Consider the following 21,411-nt stretch of genomic DNA (forward strand, 5'->3'; position numbering starts at 1 on the left):
TAATGGTCATGTGTTAAATTCTTTGTCTATATAACTTCTCAAATCCTTCTGCCTCTACCATTATAGTGTGGTGCAAAACAGCTTTCACACACCTCATAGTTAAACATAGACATACACATGAACACTTTCCCCTATGCCAGCAGGATACCTTGTTTGTTTAGGGGCAAAGAGGAATTGATGTGGCATTGTTTCAATCAGTGGCTGAAAATGCAAGTGGTAAACATTGAAAAATAGAACACTGCAAAATGCATGCATTGTATATACCAAAAGGTCAGCATGAAGCATTATCTGTATGGCAAGCCTGCCCATCCACTCCCTCCTACACATTGCATATTCACACAGTTTTGCAGCTTGTATAAACCCCTATTGTGATAGAAACTCATGAAAGAGTGCGGCCTCTGCAAAAGCTGGCTGTTCTGTGAATTTAGGCCAGTGGTTCTTCACCCTGGCTGCAAATCATCTGCAGAACATTTTAAAACACTGTTTTAAACACCCTAGTTCTAGGAATTCTGATTTAATTGGTCTATGGTGGGGCCCAGAATTCTGTATTCTTTTCTTAAGGTTCTCAGGTGCTGCTAATGTATAGTGAGAATTGGGTCTGGTTTAGACTCTCAGAATGTTTTAATAATAAAACACTCTATCATGACAAGACTTTCAAGACCTTCAGGGCCACAGTGGGGTAGTTATCATTTCACTAGGTCCTCATTTGGGGAGCTCCTTGGCATTTTTATTGGAATATAATATTTGTCACTCAAATTTCTATTACAAAAAATTCTTTCTTGCACACTGCTTTAGCAACTGCATGAGATATACTTTGTATATAGCACAAATCTCATATCACTTATGTAATCCAGCTCTGTGGTTCCTTCCTTTCCTTTGCCTGTTTATTTTTAATTCTTCCTAAGAGGAAGCTTAGCCAGTTAGAACACCAGAGTATCATCCCCTTCCCCCTTTTCCCACCTGAGTTCATGGCTTAGACATACTAGGAATGAAGCTGACAACATGCACTAGTTTTTTTCCAAATCATGCAGCAAAATTCCCAAAGTGCCAGTGACCTCAGAGATCTTCCCAGGGCCCAGGGACAGGCAGACATCATTCTTTCTCCAGCTCCTGGCACAGAAAAGAGACCTTAAGTTACTGAGAAGATACTGGTCACTCCTCAGAGCAGACGAGGAAACTGAGCCTCAGAATAAAGGACTGAATTCCAGTCCTTTCTTGAACATGGACCTCCAGAGTTATATTGGGCCTTGGAAAAGGCACTTACACTCTGGACAGCAGTTTCTTCCATCTATCAAATCAAGAGGTAGAAGCAGACAGTGTCTAAGTTGCCTTTATTTATAAAATTCTGCGATTCCAGTTGACCAGTATTCATACAAGAGTCAAAGCCTGTAAGAGTGCAGAAAGCCCACACAAAGAGACAGTGGAAGACCTCTCATCAGTAGTATTTTTATTACCCTCTTTCTAGGTTTTACCAGTCGGCATCCTCACTGTTGATATTCAGACTGTGGTATTAATTAAATCATCTTTGAAATACTGAGCTATCAACCGATGGCATGCTGAATGCAAATGGACCACAAATAAATATTTGGTACTGAAGAAGATCAAGAGCTGGAGTTCATTTCCCGTTCTGATCGGGGCTCAGAGCTCTGTGGTCTTCCCTCTATCATCCTTGCTGCCAAATTGGCTGTATGTGTTCTAAGATGGATTAGAAAATCAGTTCCAAAGTGGGCTACAAACTTTCAGGTTTTTGTTTTTTAAGTTTTTTGGGTTTGTTTGTTTGTTTGTTTGTTTTTGCAACCAGCCAATTCATCTTAGTTCACATGACAGAGAAGTGCATAATTACTTGCAACTTTAGTTAGAGCAGTGGTCTTAAGAAGATCTAGCTAAATAAAAAGTGCTCAGACTTTCTGAGTGCTGACAGTTCTCAGATTCACCTAGTTCTCATGGCCCCATTTCTACAGTTTTTGTTGTTGTTGTTGTTTTTGACAGCCCATCTGTGAGCAATCGGATCAGATGACTAAGAGCTACAGGGCAGAAACCCTATTACTTACAGTCAAATTTTCCCATTACTCAGCTGTAAATAGTTTGTTTCTTTCTGACCCATATAACCGTTAGCATTTAGGCCCCTGCATGATTTTAATTCCATCACTTAACACCCCAGCCATATGATTCTGAAGGTAAACATGAAGGCATTTGAATTCCAGACCACCTAAACCTTCTTAAGGAAATCATCATCTCCATGGGTAGAGCTATGCCATAACCTGTAGGTTTTAACTCAGATTTCATGATAAGCAAAAACTGAATTAATTTGTCTTCCATTTTGTTCACCTTTTTACCAAAATTATGCCTGGATTAGAATAAATAAATTCAATCAGTGAAAGCAATTACTAATTCTTACGCCAGATAATAACACATTCAGAATTCTCCTTTCCCTGGGAGATTTTATCAGGTTCATGTTCTTGCAAACAGGAGAAAGAGAAAAATATAACTTACTAAATAGCAGTATTCACTAATTCATTCATTTATTCAACAGATATCAATTTAGTACCTACTACGTTCCGGGGAGCTTAGAGTCTAGTATCAGAAATAATAACCACACACACAGATACACACACACTCCATTAAATAAGGACGTGATAGGCTAGATGAAAAAATAAAATAAAATAAAAGGTCCAGGTGAGAAAAGTAGGAGGGGGCTAGAAAGAAGTCATTGAAGAAGAAAACATTTAGGTTAAAACATTATGAAGAACTCAAAGTGAGCCAAGTGCAGAGTGCTGAAGGAGTGCTCCAGGCAAAATCAACAGCGAATGGGGAGTCTTTGATGTAGAAAAGGTTTGGGGAATTGTTCTGCGAGATATACTCAAGATTCCAGTCTGAATTCTAGGGGTTAGTGATTTAGAGAGGCAAGTACGAAAATGACTTCCTCTATTACGATAAAAGTAAGACAGTGCACCACAGAAGGAAATCACCCCTCCTTGGTAATGATTCCTGAGTGAGCCTGAGAAGCCAGAGGCAGTCTCTATTTTATAGGCACTGTACCCTTTTCAGTTACCCATGGCCAGCTCATTGACCTTGTCCTGGTCCTGTTTCCTCATTTCACTTACTCTATCCTCAAAACGTAGATGCTTCATAAATATTGGGTAAATGAATGAATGAACTCACAAAGTCACAGTACAGCAAGCCAAAAGTGCCTGCAATAAATAAACAAGCATTCTAGGCTAGAAATATTTCTCAACTTCAAGTTGTATCTTATTACATTGTATTCTGATTTTCTAGAGCAGTATATCTCAATCAAGGGAAAGTTTTTCTCCCCTTCCAGGGGATATTTGGCATTGTCTGGAGATAGTTTTCGTTGTCAGAATTTGGGGGATGCTTCTGGCTCTACTTGGGTAGAAAAACAGGGATGCTTATAATCATCCTACAGTGCACAGGACAGTACCCCCACCCACACTTCAGTATCGAAGAATCATTGGACCCAAAATGTTAATGGTGTCCAGGTAGAAAAACCCTGTTGTAGAGGTTGGGGACTGCATCTTGACAGCCACATTATACAGCGTATCGAACAATTCTGTATAATGAGCTGTGATTATCCTTGCCTAGACTTTGCAAGAACCCTAGTGTATATCTTTTTCCTCACTTGCCAAGCAATGTTCAAACCTGCAGAGATTTATTTCATTCATTTTCTGTGTGTTTAGTAAACGGACTAGAAGCACTGGAGGAAAAAATATTCCAGCAATGAGGTAAGATGAAAGCTATTAGTAACCCTAGTTTGACTTAACTGAATAGTAGGAAACAACCTCCGCCATGAGGAAGTGTATTGTAGAAACTGAAAAGATGCTAATGGTGTTTAAAAAGCTCTAGTTCAAACAAATGTGCACGCAGACCAATGGATAGCCTGAAAATGATGAAGACATTTCCGTTTCTTGTGTCTTTGATAGAAAAGAAAGAGCTTTTATTTTCTTTAGTGTGGTAATCATTCAGATTTGTCCCATGACACGCCCAGAAGGTTGAAGAATAACAAACTCCCAAGTGTAAACACAGAATTTAGCAAGGAAACCAGGCTTCTGGATGAATCCCTATAATTGCATGTTTGGATAAAATAAGATTTTCATACATTAAACAAGGTAGGATTTTTCTATCTGGGACAGAACTTTCAACACTTGGAGGGGTTGTGGTTCTTTCTCCTCAAAGATGGCAAACACTGAGTTGTCCCTCCTCTCTGTTCAAGTTCACTGACTAATCACCCAGTATCCATGCTATCGCTGGCCCTTCTGTGGCCTATTTTTATACTGTTCGCTGTTCAATGTCACTTGTTTGGTAACACTCAACATCAACAAGTGCTACCAAATTGACACCAGAGGACAAAAAAGAATCAAGATATGTAGAGCCTGCTTTGTACTGAGCCAGCTGCCACTAGATGTTTTTTGTGGTAATGAACACGTGAGGCCATGTGGACGCAAGCGATGGCTCCGGGTTCCCTCAGACTGCTCACAGACAGCTGGTCTGCAGTGCAGTTTTAGGTTCCCACGTGGGAACCTCATAAAAAACAATATGTCAGAAATCCCAAATCCTATCCCTGAGGATCATTTTGGTGACTTCTAAGGGAATGTGTGTGCATTTTCTAGGGCTTCCCTAACAAAGCATTACAAACTGGATGGCCTAAAGCTATAGAAATTTCTTGGGGACAAATTTCATGATTCTGGAAGCTAGAGGTCCAAAATCAAGGTGTCAGCAAGGCCATGCTTTTCCTGAAGACTAGAGGGAAGGCCTTCCTTGTCTCTCCTAGTTTCTGGTGGTTTGCTGGCAATCTTTGGCATTCTGTGGATTGCAGCTACATAACTCCACTCTGCCTCCATCGTTAATGGCCTTCTGCCTGTGTGTTTGCATATGGCCATCTTCGTATAAGGACGCCAGTCATATTTGATGAGGGGTCCACCCTACTCCAGTATGACCTCATCTTCACTAACTACATCTGCAATGACCCTATATCCAAATAAAGTCACATCCTGAGTGTCTGGGGATTAGTATTTCAACAGAACTTGTCAAAAGGGACATAATTCAATGCATAACAGGATGTGAACTAGAAACGGGTATCTTTGTTATCAGTGTAGGAAGATTCAGCTTAAATTTTCAAAGTAATACAAACCCCAGGAAAACTCATACTCCCTCCTAAGAAGAGCAAAAGATGGAGAAACCCGACGGTTGCCTTCAAACAAAAGAAAAGGAGGAATAAGATGAAAAGGAATTAATCCAAAGCAAAGAGAGTGGCTTATGTGGAATGTCAGGGCAACTTTCTCTGACACATCTGTGCACTCATCAGCTGGGGCATCATCTCCCTGGGGTACGTTGGGTCACTGTGTGCCTCATGGTAATAAACTCCAGAAGCCTCATGGACTCACTAGAGATGAACTCATCCTTCTTGCTTGCTTAATGGCAGAATACAAAATGAGCAGTCACTGACATGGAATGATTTCAGGAATGCCAAAAGGTTCTCCTTTTCCAAAATATCTTTTCCATCTTCCCAATACTGTTACTGACGTCCCTGACACCTCTCCACTTCTGGTTGTGGCACCTGGGCCAGAGCTCCTGATGTAGCAGGCACTGCCCTAAATGTTTTGCATAAATTAACTCATGCCCAGACAACAACCCTAAGATGTAGGTACTATCATACCACATCTTACAGATAAGAAACTTAGGCACAAAGAGGTTTAGTGGTTTAGATGAGATAACCCTGAGGAGCAGAGATTCGAGCCCAGCCTCCATGCTATTAACCAGGACATCATATTGCCTTTCATACCTGCTCTTCAAAAGCAACACAGTAATGGATTATTACACTCACTCACATCTGAGTGTCACATTTTTCAGATCCGCTCCCCTAGCAGAGAATGAAGCCTAAGCCATCTTTGTTTCTCAAATTGTCCCCCTCAGACCAGCTGCATCAAAAGGAGGGGTTGAGGTATAAATGCCTGGACCCTGCCCTCGGAGCACTGATTCATAATCTCAAGGCCCAAGAGTCTGCATTTTAACAAGCATCCCCAGAAATTTCTTAAGTATGCTAATGTATGGGAACCGCTGACACTAACGGAATGGAATAAGGGGAACGTACAATGTTATAGTAAACAGGAAAAGTCATAAAGACATGACAACACAGTGAGGATCCTGGTACCCAATGGTCAGTCAAATGCCCAGGGGCCCTGGCCAGAAGAGAATTAGGTTGCTGAGGAGTAAGAGTGATGCTGAATGTGGAGGCTTGAGAGCAGAAGGAAGCCAGCCAGCTACATCCTCTTGCTTGGATCACACACCCTTTCCTTGGTGGAAATGGTCACTTGCAGAGGGAGGCGAGGCATGTTTTACAGTTTGGACGGCAAGTATGGATGTAGACAATAAAAAGCAACCAGAGTCCATGGGTTCAGAAATCCCCATGTGCTTCTGTTTGAATGAGAGGCTTACATAAACAGAACAAGGAGTTTGGGGTGGGGTTAAGGAGAATGGTGTGATAGAGGGAGAGCGAATGAGGAACTGAGAGAGCAAAATCCTAGTTTAGTTCAATCACCGATTACAACCTCCCTGAGGCTCAGTCTCCTAATCTGTAAAATGGGGGAAATAATACCTGTCTTGTAGGTCCTCACACACAGGGCATGATGTGAATCCACTGAGGCATATAGCACTGTGTAACATGAGTTATTGCTATTCCAAGGTCCGTAAAAGGCTCTTGCCTTGAAATATATCTGCCACATCAATGCCTGCAGTCCATTAACGACACATAAAGGACACTGGAGATAATGCTGTCCCTTGTTCTATGCATCCTTCCCACCCACGCCAGAAAAGAAAACACAGTCACCTGAAGTCATTCTAAAGTACGTGTTATGTATATGCTTCTTTTCCTGTACAAACACATATACACAGACACGCACATACACAGACGTGCACATACACAGACACGCACACACACACGGGAAAACATGAGGAAGAGTGGAGACAAGAGGCACCAAAGGACAAAGTCGCTTTTCTCCCCTGTCCCTTCCCCAGCAGGGCTGGGCCTGGGCTGCTTCTCCTGCCTCCTCCCTGAAGCCCCCCCTCATCATGTTCCAGTGCATGTCCACCACTTTGGGGCCAAGTCTGCACAACTGCAGTGATTCAGGTCATGGGAGAAAACCCAAACAAGCACAAAACATGCTTCAACCTATGTTTTCTAAATTGTTTTTCTTTAAAGGTGAAGACTTCTGAGCTTGAATTATCCCCTTGTCAGTGGGTTTTCCATGCTGTCCAAGTGACCTAAGTGATAATCAACCTCCATTTCATTTTGAGAATGGTTGTGGTATTTTAGAGCTATGGTGAATAAGAAAATCATTTAAAATAAAATGATTTTTATTTATTATTTTTATTTATTTTATTTTAAATGAATTTTAAATCATTTAAAATAAAATAGTGGGATAAAAGAGGATGCTAAAAATAAATAAATATATATATATCAAAATGTGCTTGTAATACCAGGCAAAGAATTAATAAGAGATAATATTATGGTTGGTAAAATGTTATATATGGCTACATCCTTTCAATCGGCATTTATAGTTCCTTTAAACTATGCCTACTTGGTGGGAATTGAGCAATAAGAACGCTTGAACACAGAAAGGGGAACATCACACACCGGGGCCTGTTGTGGCATGGGGGGATGGGGGAGGGATAGTATTATGAGATATACCTAATGTGAATGACGAGTTAATGGGTGCAGCACATCAATATGGCACATGTATACGTATGTAACAAACCTGCATGTTGTGCACATGTACCCTAGAACTTAAAGTATAAAAAAATAAAATTTGCCTACGAAGAAATATTTATATGCTAATTAACATGTGCATAGTACCACTAGGTATTATAGAGGATACCAGATGTTTGTAGTAGACACAGACCTTGCCCTAAGTCCTGGTCTTGATGCAGTCACTTAGTCAAGTGACCTTCCTTCAGTGGGGAAATAAAGGACTTTACAAAAGACGTAAAAGACAATTCTTAATTTAAAAGTGATCTAGATCTTCACAAACTTGTGAAGAGAAGCAGATGAGTGAAATAGGACACTATCAATGTAAAATATTATTCTGAGGCCGCTGTAATGACTGGAAAGCAACAAGAGGGAGGTCATTTCAAAGAGAGAGGCTCTAGGTTCCAAGCTGGATGCTCAGGTCAGTGACTGCGGGTCCCCTCCACACCCATCACCCCACACCCTAACCCTCTTCAGCTGCTCACAAAGGTAGATAAATACCCACCTTTTTGGCCTCTTCCATCCTGAAACCCTGGAAACCCCTGCTTCCACCGGCGGAGGTTACTTAGTATCTGTCACTCCGAGGGAACCAATGTTCAAGCCCGAGAATAAGAGTCAATACTCCTTCCAGAGGTTTACATTTTTCCTAGGGGTCTAGGTGGATATCCCTGGGAACCCCCGTCAACACAGGCATCTACAGTACAATCCAGGCCTCCTGTTTTCAGTAGGGGCCGCAAGAGCACTGCAGCCTTTTCCCCAGAGGTGCCAGTTTGGCCCAGTAAAGATTGCCTCTGAGGAAACACATGGGTATTAGAGCACAGTTCCTTGTTCTGGTAACATTTAATTGTGCTATTTCTCAACCTCCTCTGCACCCACACACTCACACACAACATTTATTCCACCGACTTCAAAGGAGGCTCAACGTGTTAAAAATATGTGTGGGAACAAACAAGGGAGTTCGAAATTGGTCTAAACCCTCTCTCTGTATTACTGGGTTTGACATATACAGTAGGATTTTACAAGTATGTATTTAATTTTTTTTAAAAGCATTTATGTAGGGTTTAGAATAATGAGAATAAATCAATATTTCTATTGTCCACTTGTGTGTTTTCATAGTAAATAATGGTCATTTATCTTTACCCAGTAATACATATTTATGGGTTTAAATTAGCAAAAGCCTCCCAAAAAGTAGCTCCACTCATTTATCCACTGGTGTCCAGATGCCATCCAGCCCATAAGGAGCTCCCAGAAAGGAGCAGGGGACAAACTAGGGCTGTCAGGAGTGAAGGAGAAAGAATGGCATATGCAGCTGTAATTAAATCCAAGGGAACATGGCACCATCCAGTCTTTTGCACGAGACAAAGGGCAATCCTGGTAAAAATACAGATCCCCAGGCCCCACCTCTGAGAGTCTGATCCGATTCTGAAATGGGGCTGGAGAATCTGGATTTTAACAAGCACCTTCACCAGGTGATCCTTTTGCTGAGAACCCCTGAGAAATGAGAACCCTGTGCTAGTGCTGAATGGAGCATTACATTCCAGAGTTGAAATCTGGTGATCAGGGCTCCAGATGGAGCTGGCCCTTGGTCTTTGGTGCATACCTGGGTATAAATCCAAGCCACTTCAGGTATATGGGCTGATACTTCGACCCAAACACTATCTATAGCCTAAATTTTTTCTAATATTCTGTTTGGTATGAATTGTAGAAAGTTGTAAATGCTATATTTCCTTCTCATCTATTTCTGGACTTTGTCCCAGGACCAAATTCCAGGGCATCTGATAGACATTCATTGCATACATTTTTCTGTAAACATGAAAACTGAACTGTCTAATAGAAAAGGGCAAGAAAGTAGAAAATAAGAAATCATCATCAAAAGTGGTTTGTTTTGGAATTATATTAATTGTCTAGCTGCATAACAAATCGCCCTCAAAACTGAGTCGCTTAGAACAACAAACATTGATCCTCCACAGTTTCTGTGTGTTAGGAATCAAAGTGATTTAATTTAATGGTTCTGCTCAGGGTCTCTCAGGGGCTGCAATCCAGGTCTCAGGCTTGGGGTCCTCTCAAGGCTGAGCTGGGGAAAGATCCATGTCTAAGCACACTCACGTGGCCAATGGTGGGATTCGGTTCTTCTTAGGCTGTCAGACTGAGAGCCTCCGTGTCCCAATGGCTGTTAGCCAGATCCCTCTCTCAGTTCCTTTCCACATGGGCCTCTCCACAGGGCAACTCACAACATGGCAGCTGCTTTCCAGTAGAGCAAGCAAGTGAGAGAACAAGAAAGGCAAGCAAGGTGAATGTCCCAGTCTTTTGTAACCTTATCTCAGAAGTGATACAACATCACTTTTGCCATGTTTTATTATTTAGAAGCAAATCACTAAGTCCAGCCCACACGTAGAGGGATGGCATTATGCAAGGGAATGAACACCAGCAGAGAGGATCATTGATATCCATCTTAGATGCTGTCTATTGCATCTAAGCGTGATTTTTCTAAATGAAAAGAATATATTAATTTGTCACAGTCTTAGTTGATGTACCATCCCATTTGTGCTTTGCTAAAACTTCTATCCATGTAAAGCAAACATTTTCTGATACAGTTTAGGCAGGCAGTGTTTTGTGGTAATAGAGTCCAGTAGTGTTGAAAAGATATGTTGAGGTCAGAAATTAAGCTCATGTTTCTAAAAGAGGAAATGTATGACTAACATGCAAGCCAACAGGAAAGAGTGCTTTGAGAATGCTTTCTGCTACAGGTAACTAAAAGCTAAACAGCTGTGGCTTAAAAATAAAGGTATATCTATGTCACATAAGCAAAAGTCTAGGGGTGGGCAGCTGCTGGCCTTGCTTCAGTAGCTTGATAATGGCAAAAGCCATTTTTTTTTTCTTTTTTCTTTTCTGTTTTCTTGGCCTTCTAATCATGCATGTCACCTCACAATCACAACATAGGCAACACCTCATATTCTAAGCAGGATGAAAAGGGCAAAGAGTCACGCCATATGCCTCTGTCTCTTTTCATAAAGAAGACAAAGCTTTCCTGGAAGTCCCCTCTAGCAGATTTCACTTAGATCTCATTGGCCAGAACTGAGTCACATGCCTGCCTTAAACCAATCACTCACCAAGAAGACTAACGTTATCACGGCAAGTCTAAACCAACTATGACTCATCTCTGAAATCAAAGGATTATTACCATTACCCGAATCCATCAGGATCCTGTTGGCAGAGAAGTGGGAATGTAAATTTTGGGCAGGCAACAAACAAGTCTTCTGTAAACATCGTATGTGTTGTTTTTTATGTGTTCTATATACCCAGTACAATCACAATTTCCAATAGCAGTCTAAAAAGGTATTTTCCAATAGAAACATAATGTGTAAGATCATTACTTATGAAATCTCAAATGTACTTAGGTTTCCTTCTTGAAAATTCCTTATTCAAAATAAAATGTCCAGATTTTGAAACCCAGAAAAGATTCTATATTTTAAAAATCCTGTGCACATGTAAACTGTTTTTCAAATATTGCCTTCAGATACATTGAACAGAATGAAATCTGAGATTTACTGCATCAGCCAAGTATTATCAAAACACAACAAGACAGATTGCTTTTCTTGACGTCTGCTGCTTGATTTGTGTTAATTCATGTTTCTGAAATTGTAGTATCATAAGCCAATGCTGCACAAAGGTATTTCATGTCATTTATAAAAATCTAGAAATATAAACTGTTAACTCCTTATAAAGTGTCTGCTGAGACACAAAAATATCACTGAAGTGCATTTATGTCTTTCATCTTTAGGTCTGCATAATAATTCTCTCCAGAAGGCCAAACTTGTTCCATAAATTACAGAACAGAAAGTTGGTTGTTGGAGGAGTAGCTCAGCCTCATCTGAGGCATCCCACTCTGAGAAACTAATGGCACCTACGCCTCTTGAGCATTGAGGTTTTAAGCAAATTCTTAATTCTTGTTCCACTCAAACTCTAAGTGAGCACATAAAGTGCTGCTCCAAGCAAGACCGGCCCTTGTAGAAGGGCAAGTGGAGTCAGTACCCTAGGAAACGGGACTCGGGAGTCATTGTTTCAATGAGAGATAAATCAAACTGATGCTAAATGTGAACAACGAACCCATTAGGGATTGTGAGAAAGAGACACCATCATCCACTCAACAATAAACCTGTGGGACCTCATGATAGCCTGAGGATGTTTAATTTCAGGCGCAGGTATCCAGAATGTAGCACCTAGACTGATCAAGTCTGTGTGATGATAGCAAGCAGCAGTGGAAGAGCCCAGGAGAGTTCCTAAGCCTAAACTGCAATCCAGTGCTGCCTTTAAATGGGAAGGTATACTTGGTCCAGTCATCTGACAACTTTGGTCTTCAATTTCTCTATCTCAAATGTGACTCTATTGCTTTAAGAATCCCTTTAGCTTTAAATATCTGTGAATCTGCTGAAGCAGGTGTGCTTTGATTGATGTGGAACTCTGAACTCCCTTAAATACAATGACCAATTATTTAGCTGAACTTTGTTGGATTCAGTGCATTCTGAATACATGTCAAAATATACTTGGATTTGTAAAAAATATTCCTTTCTGTTTTTTTTACCATGAATAGATGTACAAAAATGTCTGTGTTCACACTGTAGAATGGACATTTCTTGTAAACTCACACAAAGATACTTTCAAGTCAATGCCTTAGAAAGCAATGAGAGATTTAAAGGAGACCTAGAGATATAAATGGAGTAGACAGAGAAGGTACGTGGGGAGGGTGATGTAACTTCCTAGGGAAAAAGTGTGAAGCACAAGGCTGGACATAGACCTGGAAATCAGGAAATTAGAGTTCTAATAGCGGCTTTTCCATTGATTCACTTGGGATCTTGAGAATGTCTGTCTCATTTTAATTGTTCTGGGCCTCGGTTTCCATATCTGTCAATTAGCATGAGAGTCCCTGGCTGGGTGCCCAGGATTGTGAGAACATACTGTTCAGAGCCATAAAAATACAATCAGTGCCAATAATGTACTAGTACCAGTACCTAGGATGCAAAACATCCTAGGTACTAGATGTCCTAACTTAAAGTGGAAACATTAAAAAGAGTAATTATTTTAATGATCAAAATGGGAATATTTTAGGAAGCATATCTATCTGGGTGAAAATTAAGTAAATAAGACAATTGTAAAGGAGGCTTGTGGTCTCAGGAATACAAAGGCAAAAAGAGCACAGACTTGAAATATAACAAGTTCTAGCTTTGTCACTTATCATCTCTGTGACCTTGGATAATTTCTTACCCCCCAGCAGTATTCTTATCTGTAAAGTGGGAAGAATGACATGCACTTCAGTGGGTTGTGGTGAAGACTACTACAAGTGGAAATTAGCTCTTTTGAGCCACTGGTGGGGTTTAAATTCACAGTCCTTATGTGCTTTGCAGCTGACAGTTCCTCTTATTACAATTGTCTATTTAAAAACCGAGTCACAGCCTGGTGCAGTGGCTCACTTCTGTAATCCCAACACTTTGGGAGGCCAAGACAGGAGAATTGCTTGAGCTCAGGTGTTCAAGATCAGCCTAGGAAACATAGTGAGACCTTCTCATCTCTACAAAAAAAAAAAAAAATTAGCCAGTGATGCATGGCTGTAGTCCCAGCTATTCTGGGGGCTGAGGTGGGAGGATCACTTGAGCCCAGGAGGTCAAGGCTACAGTGGGTGGTGATCGTGCCACTCACTCTAGCCTGGGTGACAGAGGAAGACCCTGTTGAAAGACAGAAAAACAGAAAGACAAAGAAAGAAAGAGAGAGAGAGAGAGAGAGAAAGAAAGAAAGAAAGAAAGAAAGAAAGAAAGAAAGAAAGAAAGAAGGAAAGAAGGAAAGAAGGAAAGAAGGAAAGAAGGAAAGAANAAGAAAGAAAGAAAGAAGGAAAGAAGGAAAGAAGGAAAGAAGGAAAGAAGGAAAGAAAGAAAGAAAGAAAGAAAGAAAGAAAGAAAGAAAGAAAGAAAGAAAGAGAAAGAAAGAGAAAGGAAGGAAGGAAGGAAGGAAGGAAGGAAGGAAGGAAGGAAGGAAAGAGAGAGAAAGAAAGAGAAAAGAAAAAAGAAAAGAAAAGAGAAAAGAAAAGAAAGGAAGGAGGGAGGGAAGGAAAGGAGAAAGAGAGAGAGAAAGAAAGAGAGAGAAAGAGAGGAAAGAAAGAAAGAGAAAGTAAGAGAGAGAGAGAAGGAAGGAAGGAAGGAAGGAAGGAAGGAAGGAAGGAAGGAAGGAAGGCCGGCCTAGTCACCAAAAGCAAGAAATTTTTTTAAATGCTACTATCTATTGGGCATTTACTAATCATATTGCTATGCTCTGCACCCATACTAAGTACTTTATATAAATTATCTCATGTACTGCTCTAAAACTAATTACTGCTGTGTAAATGGAGGTAAAAAGAAACTAAGCTTTATTTCTGACTCTATTGTTCCTTTAACTGGCGTTGCTTTCTTTCTCAGCTGCACCTAATTGGCTGTAATTTTAGTTTTCTTTTAAACTGCCTTAAATATTCAAGACTAAGGAGCAATAACTAACTGAATATATTTATATAACATGTTATTTTTGTCATGTTGCTTTCCACCACTGGAGACCTGCTCTAAATTCACTTGGACATTTGAGGATAAATCATGCTCACTAGCAGTTTCTGAAAATGCAGTTTCACTGAAAATACAGGCATCAGAAATTTTGTAAGCAACTTAAAAGAAAGTATAAGAATCTCCAATGTATTCATTGAAAAATAATTTGAATTTATGCTTAGAAAAATAGAATTATTATTAAGAAATCTTACATACTCATGTTTATAAATATCTTCACTAAAGACCAATTGTATATATGGCGTAACACTGTCCTCAAAGAACATGCCGTGAGAATTGTTGCAGTTACCAGAGGGTTAAATTTGGCTAACTCATTTTTATTAATGTGCCTTTTAATTATGAAATAGCATACTCACCTTAGAGAAAATTTGAAAAACATTTTTGTAAAGTGGTGCAATATTGAAGAAAGTTGATAACTTTCAGGCCAGATTTAAACCTCAAATCTACCTCTCATTTACCTGGACAACTCATTAGCATTTCTGAACCTCACATTTTTTCTATAAAGTGAGAATACTATATTACAGAGTTGTTGTCAGTTAAATGAGAACGGTGTCTGATCATCATAACCAGTCAACAACTGTTCACAACTCTTCCCCTCCTAGGAAAAGGATCTCAAGGCAGAGCTGCTTCGGGTCTGCTCTGTAAAGAGGGAGGAATCCTCTGCTCCCAGTAAATTGCTTCCTGACCTTCTTTGGTAACAGACTATTTTTAATAAAAGTGATGGATCATTTCCCATTATACAGTCAAAATGTGTGTACCCATCTCAGGGCAGTCATGGGTGACCATTGCCCATCTTTTGACCCCAGATTAAGAACACCTGCTGTACTATTTTAATTCTGCCTTCAAATCCTCTTACAAAACAAAGACATCTTTAAAAAATAAAATTCTTTAGGTGTCTTGCGGTTAAATGCAGGGAAACCACAGCCCCTTATTTTTGATAGTTTTGGGAAGAATGCAGTGTCAGAACACAAACCCATAATAGACAAATAATTTGCACAGAAACTTCATAAAAGTATTGACCTGATTTGCCACCTTTTAAAACACACAAGTAAATGTTTACCCTGTGTCTAGATCCAAATGGGTGAAGAAAAAATGAGTGACAATAAATCTACTTAAGCTCACTTACATAATTGTGGCCATACCGTTTTTTTCACATTACATTATTAGAACATTGGACAATAAGTCAAGAAACAGAATGTTCTACAAAGTAAACTTTAAAAATTGGTAAGCATCATGTACTTTTTCCAGAAGACATTTTATTTTGTTGAATCAAAGGTGGCTTTTTGGCACTGAGCAGCTCCGTGGAGTCATGGCAGTCCTTATTCCCTAATCCTGAGCCTGCCTGTCGCTGCTGGCAGTCATCCACTTGTTTGGATTTCAAACTGCATTAAATGCCTTCCTATAGCTGTCACTGCCAAGCAGTTGCACTGGCTCTGTCCTACCTTTCTGTTGGTAATTCTGTTTTTAATCCTATGCTTCAGTGTAGTTTATATAAACCTTTACAGAGGGATAAAACTTCCTGTAATTAATTGTTTGGGTGAACGTGTACTTGGGAGAGCTATTGGCAAAGGGGCCAAATTTGCATTCCAACTCCTTTCATCCCCACCCTTGAGCTAACCAAGTCCTGTGGATTCTTCCCTTAGCATCTCTGGCACCTTCTTTTCTTTTCTTTTTTTTATGACCACCTTTCCAGTCTTGGCCCTTCAAACTTGAGTGACAACAACAGTCTCCCTGCCTTGAGTCTCTTTCCTCCTTCTCCCACCGTGCATACGGTTGTCAAACTCATCTTGATAAACTAGTGTATCGATTGTGGCTACACTCCCCTGCTCCCACATCTTCCATAGACCCCACTGTCTGTAAAATAATATTCAGTCTGTCTCAACCCATCTTTCCAGACTTGGTGACACAGGTCTACTCTGCCTGAGACACTCGCTGTGACACCCTTGCTTGTTCCTGGGGCTTTGACACATTTCCAAGGTCCCTTTCTTCTTCCTCTCCAAATCATACCCAATTGCCCAAGCCCTGCTCAAATCTCCCCCCTCATGAAGCCTTCTTGATGCCTCCCAGCTCACCATGATCTAATTTCCTGAAGCAATTATGCTAACTGGACCTTTGAAGAATTATTAACCAATTATGAACTAACTGCCCCTTAACATTGCATGTGTAGTTGTCTTCAAAGGCTGTTAAATTATGTCATGTTCATTACATTGTACTGAGTGCCTTGTATCCTTATCCATGTTTGGGGGTTTTACTTTAAGTCAAGAAATTTAATCACATCCATTTGGTTTTCTCTAGAGCTGCATTCTCAACATTTTGTGTGGTAGAGACACACCTAGAGAACATGTTAAAAAAATCTCCTGGGTTCTACCCTTGAGAGATAATAAGGTCCAAGGGGAACCCAAATATCTGTGCTTCAGGTCAGCTTAGTGGCTCATCCTATTATACCAATTCCTCGGAAGGCCAAGGTGGGTGGATTCCTTGATCTCAGGAGTTCAAGACCAGCCTGGGCAAAATAGTGAGACTCCATCTCTTAAAACAAAAATTGGAAAAAAAAAAAAAAGGATTAGCCCAGTGTGGTGGCATGCACCTGTGGTCCCAGCTACTTAAGAGGCTGAGGTAGGCAGATTGCTTGAGCCTGGGAAGTCAAAGCTGCAGTGAGCCATGATCGTGCCACTGCACTCCAGCCTGGGTGACAGAGCAAGACCTTGTCTCAAAAAAATAAAAATGAAAAAATCTGTGTTTCCAAGTTGCAAGTGATGCTGATGCTGCTGGTTGCCTTTAAGCATCTCACAAAGAACGAACTCATAAATGCTAATACAGTATATGTCTATGGATACTGAATAGTGGGTTTTTTCTCTTTTCTTCTATTCCGTGCTCATGTTCTGTCACTTGTTCCTTTTAGATTGACTTTGAAGATGTGATTGCAGAACCAGAAGGGACACACAGTTTCGATGGCATTTGGAAGGCCAGCTTCACCACCTTCACTGTGACGAAATACTGGTTTTACCGCTTGCTGTCTGCCCTCTTTGGCATCCCAATGGCGCTCGTCTGGGGCATTTACTTCGCCATTCTCTCTTTCCTGCACATCTGGGCAGTTGTACCATGCATTAAGAGCTTCCTGATTGAGATTCAGTGCATCAGCCGTGTCTATTCCATCTACGTCCACACCGTCTGTGACCCACTCTTTGAAGCTGTTGGGAAAATATTCAGCAATGTCCGCATCAACTTGCAGAAAGAAATATGAATGACATTTCAAGGATAGAAGTATACCTGATTTTTTTTCCTTTTAATTTTCCTGGTGCCAATTTCAAGTTTCAACTTGCTAATACAGCAACAATTTATGAATGAATTGTCTTGGTTGAGAACAAAAAGATCACTTTCTCAGTTTTCATAAGTATTATGTCTCTTCTGAGCTATTTCATCTATTTTTGGCAGTCTGAATTTTTAAAACCCATTTAAATTTTTTTCCTTACCTTTTTATTTGCATGTGGATCAACCATCGCTTTATTGGCTGAGATATGAACATATTGTTGAAAGGTAATTTGAGAGAAATATGAAGAACTGAGAAGAAAAAAAAAAAAAGAACCAACAACCTCAACTGCCTACTCTAAAATGTTGGTCATTTTATGTTAAGGGAAGAATTCCAGGGTATGCCATGGAGTGTACAAGTATGTGGGCAGATTTTCAGCAAACTCTTTTCCCATCGTTTAAGGAGTTAGTGGATTACTGCCATTCCTTCCATAATCCAGCATAATCTTCTGCCTTCTCATGATCCAACTAATGCCTTACTCTTCTTGAAATTTTAACCTATGATATTTTCTGTGCCTGAATATTTGTTCTATAGATAACGAGACCTAAGTGCCTTCCTGTTTTTCACATTTTCCTTTTCAAACAGGGTCTAACTCAGCAACTCGCATTAGGTCAGCAGCCTCCCTGAAGACCAAAATTAGAATATCCATGACCTAGTTTTCCATGAGTGTTTCTGACTCTGAGCTACAGAGTCTGGTGAAGCTCACGTCTGGGCTTCATCAGGCAACATCTTTATCCATAGCGAGTATGGTCAACACTAGCCCGATGAAATGAATTAAAGTGGACCAATAGGACTGAGCCCTCTGTGGGCTGGCAGGCCTGGAAGCCAGCTTTCCCTGCCTCTCATCAGCTGAATGAGGTCAGCATGTCTATTCAGCTTCGTTTATTTTCAAGAATAATCACGCTTTCCTGAATCCAAACTAATCCATCACCGGGGTGGTTTAGTGGTTCAATATTGTGTTCCCTTTTCAGCTGATCAGTGGGCCTCCAGGGAGGGGCCCTAAAACGGAGGCCATTGTGTGAGCCTATCAGAGTTGCTGCAAACGTGACCCCTGCTCAGTAAAGCACTTGCAACCGTCTGTTATGCTGTGACACATGGCCCCTCCCGCTGCCAGGAGCTTTGGACCTAATGCAAGCGTCCCTTTGCCCAGAAAGAAGATGGGGGAGGAGGCAGTAATAAAAAGATTGAAGTAGTTTTGCTGGAATAAGTTCAAATTCTTCTGAACTCAAACTGAGGAATTTCACCTGTAAACCTGAGTCATACAGAAAGCTGCCTGGTCTATCCAAAAGCTTTTTATTCCTCCTGCTCATATTGTGATTCTGCCCTTGGGGACTTTTCTTAAACCTTCAGTTATGCTTTTATTTTTTTTTTTCATACACTTATTGGAACTCCGCTTGATTTTTGCCTTTTCCAGTTTTCCTGACACTTTAATTACCAACCTGTTACCTACTTTGACTTTTTTGCATTTAAAACAGACACTGGCATGGATATAGTTTTACTTTTAAACTGTGTACATAACTGAAAATGTGCTATACTGCATACTTTTTAAATGTAAAGATATTTTTATCTTTATATGAAGAAAATCACTTAGGAAATGGCTTTGTGATTCAGTCTGTAAACTGTGTATTCCAAGACATGTCTGTTCTACATAGATGCTTAGTCCCTCATGCAAATCAATTACTGGTCCAAAAGATTGCTGAAATTTTATATGCTTACTGATATATTTTACAATATTTTTTATCATGCATGTCCTATAAAGGTTACAAGCCTGCACAATAAAAATGTTTAACAGTTAAACAGTCAACTTTTACTATTTTTTCCCAAAACAGGTGTTTACATGTCAGCATCTCCGTGTGTCTATGTATTTGTAGGTAGTGAACATGTGCATAGTGTGTGTACGTGTTTGTATGTATTTGTGGGGGGTAACAGTCTCCCACTTTAAAATTATTGCAGAGTCACTCAGGATATTTCTGCTAAGGTCATCACCATTTATGAGTTACTTCAGATAAAAGTTATAATTAATAACAAAGTTTTTTAGCAATTTGCCCAATGTTTTATATGTCATCTAATTTGAGCCCCCAGCAAGCTTATGTGATGGATATTAATACTCTCACTTGGTGAATGACACAATTTGCATTCAGGGCCAATGCCTTGAACTCTGCCATGTCTTAACTGGGTTTTAAAGAGGTATTTTGCAGTCTCAATTTATGTTTGTTGCTTGGTTAAGTTTACATTCAGGACTTCTATATTAGGGTTCTCCAGAGAAACAAAACCAATAGGAGATAGAAGGAGATGATAGATAGATAGATAGATAGATAGATAGATAGATAGATAGATAATAGATAGGATAGAGATAAAGAGAGAGATGAAGATAGAGATAGATAGAGATGGACATGGAGATGGAGATAGAGAGATGGAGATAGATACATATATAGAGATGGAGATAGAGATATATAGGGACAGATAGAGAGAGAGATAGAAATAGAGATAGAGATAGATGGAGAATGAGATAGAGATATATAGGGATATATACAGACAGAGATAGAAATAGATGTATATCTAGAGATGGAGCTACAGGTAGAGATAGATGGAGATGATGAGAAAGAGATAGATGGAGATGATAGGGATAGAGATAGAAACAGATGGAGATGATAGAGATAGATAGAGATAGATGGAGATGATAGAGAGCAAGAGTTTTATTATAAGGAACTGGCTCACAGGATTATGGAGGCTGACAAGTTCCCAAGTCTGCAGGGTGAGTCAGCAAGCTGGGAACCCAGGAGAGCTGATGATGTAGTTCCAGTCCAACATCAGCAGGCTCAGGAGCCAGGAAAAGCTGCTATTTTAGACCAAATCCAAGGGCAGGAAAAAAAATTCAATGTTCCAGTTTGAAGGCAGTAAAGCAGAAGGAATTCTCTCTTACTTGGTGGTCAGGGTCAGGGTCAGCTTATTCTATGCAAGCCTTCAACTGATTAGATGAGGCCCACCCAGATTAGGGAGGGCAATCTGCCTTACTCTGTCTATAAATATTAATCTTATCCAAAAGCACCCTCAAAGAAACATTCAGAATAATATGTGACCAAACATATGGACACCCCATGACCCAGTCAAGTTGACACAAAAAGTCAATCATCACAGCTTCCAATCCAGTTCCATCTACAAAAATAACTATATGGTTTTGGACAATTTTACTCCATATTGGTAATAAATAGCTTCATACATCACATATTTAGCCTGTAATCCTAGCAGTTTGGAAGCCTGAGGCTGAGACTGGAGGATCAATTGAGGCCAGGAGTTCATACCAGCCTTGACAACATAGTGAGACCATCAGAAAGAGAAAAGGAAACAAGGAAGGAAAGAAAGAAAGAAGGAAGGAAGGAAGGAAGGGAGGGAGGGAGGGAAGGAAAGAAACAAGGAAGGAAGGAAAGAAAAGAGAGGAAAGGAGAAGAAAGGAAAGGAAAGGAAGGAAAGAAAGAAAAAGAGATAGGAAGGAAGGAAGGAAGGAAGGAAGGAAGGTAGGTCTCATACCTTCCCTGATGTGGGTGCTAATAGTCAAACGTTATATGTTTTAATTTATAATCCATATTTTTGACATTGGGTGGAGGGGAGAAGTAAAGAAAGGCACCCTTAACGTAACACAGAAGGCTGAAATCATAAAATAAAAGGTCATGGCAATAAACACATAAAATATCAAACTTCTATATATCAAAAACAGTAGAAACAAATACAAAACAAATGATAAAGACTGATAACAGAAAGATTTG

The 21,411-nt window shown here is 40.1% G+C and overlaps 1 protein-coding gene across 5 annotated transcripts in view; it reads left to right on the plus strand.

Annotated features, from left to right (window-relative positions):
* Nucleotides 1-19,444, plus strand: part of CAV1 (caveolin 1) — a 36,111-nt gene extending 16,667 nt beyond the window's left edge. For all 5 annotated transcript variants that reach the window (XM_025380889.1, XM_025380891.1, XM_025380888.1 and 2 more), the window contains exon 3: nt 17,240-19,444. In XM_025380889.1, coding sequence (XP_025236674.1) covers nt 17,240-17,581 — 342 coding nt within the window. In that variant the 3' untranslated portion in view covers nt 17,582-19,444. The remainder of the gene's footprint in view (nt 1-17,239) is intronic.
* Nucleotides 19,445-21,411: the final 1,967 nt, after the last annotated feature.

The sequence above is a fragment of the Theropithecus gelada genome, chromosome 3 (genome assembly GCF_003255815.1).
Source record: "Theropithecus gelada isolate Dixy chromosome 3, Tgel_1.0, whole genome shotgun sequence".
Lineage (NCBI taxonomy): Eukaryota > Metazoa > Chordata > Mammalia > Primates > Cercopithecidae > Theropithecus > Theropithecus gelada.